This window comes from Solanum dulcamara, chromosome 10, assembly GCF_947179165.1.
Source record: "Solanum dulcamara chromosome 10, daSolDulc1.2, whole genome shotgun sequence".
Taxonomy (NCBI): Eukaryota; Viridiplantae; Streptophyta; class Magnoliopsida; order Solanales; family Solanaceae; genus Solanum; species Solanum dulcamara.
Genome location: NC_077246.1, coordinates 1748121 through 1756251, shown reverse-complemented (window position 1 = coordinate 1756251; position 8131 = coordinate 1748121). Strand labels below are relative to the sequence as shown.

Below are 8131 nucleotides of genomic sequence, written 5' to 3'. Positions count from 1 at the left end.
GTTTTCGGATACACTATGTTAATTGTTTATTCTGGTGCTGATATTTTCGAGACTTAGTTTTAGAATTTAGATGTCCTTCATGCGATGACTTTCAGATTTTGGAAAAAACGTATTTATTTGAGCTTCCGCGTTATTGTCATATTTATTAGTTGGGATTTGTATCATTGATTCTCCACCTAGGAGGTTAAGTGTGGGTACCACGGCCCATTTTGGGTCGTGACATATTCCCTAATTATTACATACCGAGTCTATATAAATACTTTCCCTGTATCAATATTATTAGCGAGGCAAATAAAAAAATTCCCGCCAAATCAAAGCATTTTTCAAAATATCTTCTGGAGTCTTCTTCAATACGCTTTTCCCAATTTTGTTTATCATCTCCGTTCAGCTTCCGGCAACAAAGCCAACTTCCGATCATCGCTAACTCGAGATGGTAAGCATTTCTGTATTCTCTATTAACCGTAACTTATCAATTTGTGTTCATCGATTTCTGTGCGTTTGTGGCTTTGCACAACTGTAAGTACGTCGCTGAATCTAATTTTCACGGTGTCGAAATCCTGAAATGAAGTTCACCGGTTCGATTACAATTTTTTTCCACTTATTCTGTATGAATTATTTCGATAATAGATGTATTTCTTTCGCGCCTCGATTTAGGTAAATATCACAGTTTAACTTGTTGATTATCGCTAATTTGAGATGGTAAGCATTTCTGTATTTTGTAAATACCTTAGCTTATCAATTTGAGTTCATCGATCTCTGCGTGTTTGCGGCTATGCACGACTGTAAGTACGTCGCTGGATCTACTTCGCACGGTGTCAAAACCCTGAAGTGAAATTTACTGGCTCTGTTACAATTTTTCAGATCTTTTGGTATAACTTTTTTTAGTAATTGATATATTTTTTTGAGCTCCAATTAAGGTAAATGCCGCAATTTAACATCAGTTTTGAGCACACACATATGTGTTTGTATTTGTACACGGAAAGAGAGAGAGAGTTACGTATTTTCATGCATTAGATTCAGTGTAGGAGGTGCTTCTGTAGCCTCAATTAGTTTGTTCTCTTCGTTATCTGGTTCATATAAGATGAGGCTTAGTTCTCTGATAATTCAGTATCTGTGTTGCGGTGTTGGTATTGCAACTAGTTAGGTGGCTGTGTGGATTGTTTTCTATTTTATATATTCTCATTGATCTGTGTGGGTTTGTGGCTCTGCGGCTTTGTACGACTGTAAATATGTCGCTGGATCTAATTTCCATGGTATCGAAATCCAGAAATGAAGTTCACCGGTTCCATTACAATTTTTCAGATCCTTTGTATGAACTATTTCGGTAATAGATGTATATCTTTTGTTAATTTGTCCTGCGACTTGATTTAGGTAAATATCGCAGTCTAACATCACTTTTGAATACACACACGTGTTTGTATCTGTATACACACAGATAATTGTGTATTTTCATGCACTAGATTAAGTGTAGGAAGTGCTTCTGTAGCCTCAATAAGTTTGTACTCTTTGTTATCTGATTCATATAAGATGAGCTATCTGTCTCGTGCTGCTGGTGTTGTAATTAGTTAGGTGTCTGTGTGAATTGTTTTCTATTTTATTATATTCTTCAATTTTCATGTAATCCTTTTTTTGGTTCTTGTCTTAAACGAAATACATGTAGCTGTGGTTTATTTTACTAACTGTCTAAAAAGAACAAGAAGTTCCACATTGTGGAGCTCTATTATGCTGAGATAGCTATTCTAACTGTCCTGTATTTGGCTAGATAATTTACATGGATGTAGTACTTTGACATTGGAACATATAAGGTGTAAACCTTTAGATCTAGAAGTCTACTTTGAACTCTATATTCTATCCTTTCAACTTTGATTGATGTAGCATACATGTAGCTGTGGTTTATTCTACTAACTATCTAAAAAGAACAAGAAGTTCCACATTGTGGAGCTCTATTATGCTGAGATAGCTATTCTAAGTGTCCTGTATTTGGCTAGATAATTTACATGGATGTAGTACTTTGACATTGGAACATATAAGGTGTAAACCTTTAGATCTAGAAGTCTACTTTGAACTCTATATTCTATCCTTTCAACTTTGATTTTAGTATGTAGCATTGATGGATATGCATTTTGTGATATCCAGTATCCAACTCCTGTTTTTTGTGTCACAGTCGAAGAAAAGAGGTCTTTCATTGGAAGAGAAACGAGAGAAAATGCTACAGATCTTTTATGATTCACAAGGTTTCTTCCTTGTAAGTATACTAGTTCCATTTAAACCTTTGATTTTTGCTATAAATCATGCAGATTAACAATGGAGATCAATGCTATTTAATTCATTTAGTGGTTTTAGTATTGGTTCATGTTTGATGTCACAGTCACACCAGGTGTAGGAATCAATCAATTCCTAAGTTTTATTTCATTCTCTTACCCAGCTTTAGCGACTGATTTTCTTGGGAACCGATCCTATCATGAAATCTGGTATATCTGGAGGAAATTTGGCATCGTCCTGCCTATTCTTTATGTATCTGTTGTCTGACTATTCTTTCTGTATCTATTATGCTTTGCACCAGTGTTCATCTGTGGGTTGATAAGAATGCCATGGTGAAAAAGGAATTAGTTATCTATTGGTAATGTCTGTAATTAGCAAGATATGCATGAAATTTGGGTGGCTACTTCCATGACATTACTTATGGAAGGGAAGAATCTCAACGGGAGAAACTTACATAAATAGCTATAGTTTTAGGGTTGTTGAATTTGAGTAGCTATAAGTTATATATTTACTAAAAATAACTACATTTTATATCATTAAATAGCTGTGTTCTTATTACATTTTTTAATTTTTTTTAATTTATACATACAAACTTTATTCAAATGCAGTAAATAAGGAAAAAGTATCTATTTTGTAACTACCAGGCCCTAAATTCGTGCCATTAAACTATTCGTTTTTTTTTTTTTTTTATATATCAATACAAAATTAATTTGAATGAGTAAATAAGGGAAATTTTGTACACATCTCTATCCTAAATTTGTGCCCTTAAACCTCTCAACTTTCCATTATTAATTAACAACTATTATTTACCATAAATTATAATAATGAAAAGAGATTAACGACAAACACTCAGGATACATCTCTTCTTCATCTCCATTGTTTTTATTCTATAGTTCTGAAGGTATTCAATATTTTGAGTTAACTTTCGTTAGTGTATTCAATTAACTTATGTATTTGTGAAGTTATATTGTATATTATTTTTTCAGTAAACGAATTTCATGGCTACCATAACGATATTGATCAAGCATTCTGGAAGATGGAACTAAGAGAATTGTTACATTGAATATAACATTGATGGAATATTGTTGAAGGAACATGCTTTGTATTCTAATTTGGTTAAACTAATTTCTGATCATATAAGTATTGATCTGGCTACAAAGTGTATCAAACTTGAAATAGCGATTTGATACTTTTGTGGCGATTTTTGGATCAACAGAAGAACAACATTCATATAGCCAAAGTTGCATAGCAAGAGGCATCCCTAGAATCCTATAGTATTGTTTCGACGAATCCATCTTTTTTGTGATCCCTAGAATCCTTGGTAATGGATGCATTGACGCGACAAATTCAAGGTGAGGTGCCATGGTGTATGCTTTTCGCGGATGACATAGTCCTGATTGATGAGACTCGTAGTGGAGTTAATGCTAAGATGGAGGATTGGAGACATACCTTGGAGTCTAAAGGGTTTAAGCTGAGTATGACCAAGACAGAGTACTTAGAGTGCAAGTTTAGTGAGACACCTCAGGAGGTTGGCGTGGAAGTTAAGCTTGGTGCCCAAGCTATTCAAAAGAGAAGTAGTTTCAAGTATCTTGGGTCTATCATGCAAGGCAGCGGGGAAATTGACGATGATGTCACACATCGTATTGGGGCAGCGTGGATGAAATGGAGGCTCGCTTCCGGAGTGCTATGCGATAAGAAGGTGCCACCACAACTTAAGGGCAAATTCTACAAAGTGGTGGTTAGACCGGCTATGTTGTATGGGGCAGAGTGTTGGCCAGTTAAGATCTCTCACATTCAAAAGATGAGAGTTGCCGAGATGAGAATGTTGAGATGGATGTGTGGTCACACCAAGAGCGACAGGATTAGAAATGAGGCTATTCGGGACAAGGTATGAGTGGCCTCGGTGGAAGACAAGATGCGGGAAATGCGACTGAGATGGTTTGGGCATGTGAAGAGGAGAGACACAGATGACCCAGTGAGAAGGTGTGAGAGGTTGGCCATGGATGGCTACAGAAGAGGTAGGGGTAGGCCGAAGAAGTATTGGGGAGAGGTGATTAGACAGGACATGGCTCAGTTACAGCTTACCGAGGACATGACCTTAGATAGGAGGCTGTGGAGGACCCGCATTAGGGTAGAAGGCTAGTACATAGTCTCGTTATTCTTCCCTATTCATAGGCGCACTAGCACATTACAATTCCTTGTACTCTCATTTCTGCTATTTCTGTTACTATTTATTGCTTTCAGTACTTTTGATTACTCTATTTTATCTGTGATGCCTTCGTGATTTATTTTTCTATAGCGCTTGGAATTTTTTTTTAACTTTATCTGACCCCCTTTTCCGCTTTTTTTTGAGCCGAGGGTCTCTCGGAAACAGCCGTCCTACCTTGGTAGGAGTAAGGTCTGCGTACAATCTACCCTCCCCAGACCCCACGTTGTGGGATTTCACTGGGTTGTTGTTGTTGTTGTTGTTGTCTTGACCAATGCTGCAAATGATTCTTTTCCCCAAGGATATTCAGTGTATTGCCCGCACTCAACTAGATCAAAATGTTTCCTTGGTACTGATGAACTATTCTTCTCATTAGAAAAAATGAAATATAATATTGCGAACTTGACAGCATCTTCATCATTATCATCACCCCAAACCTTTTTCTTAAACATACTGATCAACTCGGCCCTTTTAACAGTACTTGATCCTTCAAAATACTGTTCAACGATTCTGTTAGGTTTGCTTGTGTCGAATGAAAAATCATCTACTTTAGATGCAATTTAGAGCATGTTTGGATGTACTTATTTTAAGTAACTTATAAGTTAAAAACTGCTTATATATATTTTTTTACTTATAAACTGTTTAAAATAAGTTCATCCAAACAAACCCAATTATTGATAGGACTTATTTTAAGCACAAAATAATTTTAAGTTGGCCAGCCAAACACTTAAAAAAGTTGATGATGACAAACTCCCTAAGACTGAATCGGAGTGTGGTATGATTTATACGAATCAGCAGTGCATCTGGAAAACTATTTTTCAATTCGCATATTCATGAAACATCTAAATATTTGTGGTTGAACCCGACACTCGTGCATACAGGTATATAGACCAAAACATGTATCCTTGAATCACAAATACATGCATCTGTTTTTATGTCTTCAAGAATGAGTCTCACCTTGCCTAATCCACCAAACTCTTTTCATATATAATTGTTTTTATCCTGTTCTTTCTGACCCTCACGATCCATGAAAAGAACGCCTGTTGCCTTCTGGAATATGTCAACATCTTCCAATTACTACTGGAGGACAAATCACATTTTGTTTATTTACAGTATATTGGTTCCTGCATTATGATCTAATTAGTATTACATTTTTCAATTCCTTGTTATTTCAGCTTAAGGAACTTGAAAAGTTAGGCCCTAAGAAAGGTGTTATCAGCCAGTCAGTGAAAGACGTTATCCAAACTTTGGTGGACGATGATCTTGTGTTTAAAGACAAGATAGGGACTTCTGTGAGTAATTTATGCATTGTGTAATAACAGCATCATCTTTTTAATACTTTGTTGCCAAGCATAAAGTATATCATCTGTATTTTATGTGTATAAAAGCATCATCCGTATCCCCTCCACAAGTCAAAAATCTCAAGCATGTTCATTTTTTACAATCAATCTCAAGTATGTTAAATGAATTAAAAATTCCAGGTATACTTTTGGAGTCTGCCAAGTTGTGCTGGGAACCAGGTAAGTGTTTGGATTAATCTTTGCACATGCTTGTCATCTTTATTTTCAGCTGCTTCATACATGTTGTTCATTCAACAGCTGAGAACTGTGTATAGAAAGTTTGAGACTGATCTCCAGAACAATAATAAGCGGCACACTGAACTTGTTGAAAAATGCAAGACTTTGAAAAAGGGACGCGAAGAATCAGTAAGTACACCAAGTTCTAGATGGTCCTCTAGGATAATTGACATAATTTTGTATAGATTAGTTTAACTGACAGGCTGTTTCTACTTTTCACTTCTGTGGCTTTACTAGGATGCACGAGAAGAGGCCTTGAATGAGCTGAAAGCTATTGAACAGAAACATAAGGAACTTAAGGTTGAGGCGTGCCTTTTGATGTTTTGGAGCTTGTGAAATTAAAGATGAATACGTGTTAGCATTTTGATTCTGAAAAAACTAAGGTGAGATTATTTTCTTATTCAGGAGGAATTGGCACAGTATGCAGATAATGATCCTGCTACTATTGAAGCAATGAGTAAGGAACTTTGAGCATACTTTTTAGGCTCTAATAGTATTTACCAGACAATATTTCTAATTATTCAGCTGTCAATTTGCATGCACTGGTATGCTTCTCTTTACCAGAATGTGAGTGTTTCCTAACTTTGGAAGTTCTTTTTGGCAGAGAAGGCGATTGAAGTTGCTCATTCATCAGCTAATAGATGGACAGGTCTGTCTGTTCCTGCATAATCCAGTCATTACCTTGTATGCTTCCCTTATTGCTCTCTTTCTTAACAAGCATGTGCATTTTCGACACAGATAACATCTTCACATTGAGGCAATGGTGTTCCAATAACTTTCCCCAAGCAAAAGAGCAACTTGATCACCTATACAGTGAGGTAACAAGCAGTATCCATCATAAAGTGCCATGAATTTGTTTGTATAGGATTGTGAACTACTGCTAGATCATGCACCCCTTGGATATATCAGAAGAGGTTTAGAAAGTTAAAGAGACTTCGCCATATTTCATATCGATTTTGCGACCATGATTCCTCTACTTTAAAATACACTGTATCATACCTCCACCTTATTGACTAATGTGACACCATCAGGTATTTCAAAAAAATAATCGAAGCAGAATTAAATCAATTCCTTGTACTTTGTAAAAATGGAGTTTTCCCCTATACATTGACCAAATTAACCTTCAACACTTTCTATTCCATCCCTCCCACAAGCCCCGTTGTGACCTTTCCACCTGATCCTAGCCTCCTATAATCCTCTTTTTTTTTTCTCTTGTTTTTTCATTGTTTCTTGTTGGGAGCTTTTGAACTTGATTATAGACAATATTGCATAGTTTCAGTTTAAAATGATTCAGTTTTTTGTGCTAAGGTTAAGAGCATATTTTCAAATTTGAAGGGGTTATGTGTTACAGTTTGATAAAAAGACAAATAATGAATGATAGGAAGAAACAAACTAAATGCAGATACACAGCTTACTAGTAAACTTTCCGCTACCATGTTGAATTAGTCTTTTTCTTGTCTGACGGCAGGTCGGAATAACAGATGACTTTGACTACTTAGAGTTGCCGGCAGTGGTTCCTCTTACAGTTACTGAGGGTGATCTTTAAATTGGCTGAAAGCCAGTTTGACATATATTTTCCTTATGTCCTTTTACCTTTTACTATGTTCTTTCCAGTGGTATAGGATTTGGTTCTTGCTTTAATAATTTGAATGATATGAGAAGCACTATCGAAATCAAATATGCACAGTGAGAATGCCTCTTAGTTAATGCCCATATGTGTGAATTTAGTCTGGGCAGCTGAATAGGCAAATAGCCATAACCATGTCTCGCTATGTCTGAATGTCTTGTTTATCTCTCCAGGAAAATGTATATTTTCAGAAAAGATTTTAAGTTCAATTTGTTTTTTTGTCCTCATGATGTCATAGTGGTGAAATAGTAGACACTCGAGGAGACTGGAAATCTCACGCTAAAGAATGTGGAGGTTAATGGGTGACCATATAGTAAACTGCTTGTGGATACTAGGAGGCTTTATTGACTATTGTTAGAGGGGTGTGAAAAATTCTGATTTATTGTCAAAAAGGCGAAGAAATAAATTCATCATTCCCCTACACTCGATTCAAGTCGAACCGATTAATAAATTGAATTG

The 8131-nt window shown here is 36.0% G+C and overlaps 1 protein-coding gene across 2 annotated transcripts; it reads left to right on the top strand.

The window, feature by feature from the left end:
* The first annotated feature begins 289 nt into the window (after positions 1-289).
* Positions 290-8055, top strand: LOC129871626 (meiotic nuclear division protein 1 homolog). 2 transcript variants are annotated; one of them, XM_055946582.1, is made up of 10 exons: positions 290-433; positions 2165-2245; positions 5644-5760; positions 5950-5988; positions 6067-6174; positions 6283-6345; positions 6451-6502; positions 6650-6694; positions 6784-6863; positions 7911-8055. In XM_055946582.1, the coding sequence occupies exons 1-10, from the start codon at positions 431-433 to the stop codon at positions 7914-7916; spliced, it is 594 nt and encodes a 197-aa protein (XP_055802557.1). In that variant the 5' UTR covers positions 290-430; the 3' UTR covers positions 7917-8055. The 2 variants fall into 2 exon arrangements, with proteins under 2 accessions (XP_055802557.1, XP_055802556.1); XM_055946581.1 differs by lacking the exon at positions 7911-8055 and adding an exon at positions 7514-7881.
* Positions 8056-8131: the final 76 nt, after the last annotated feature.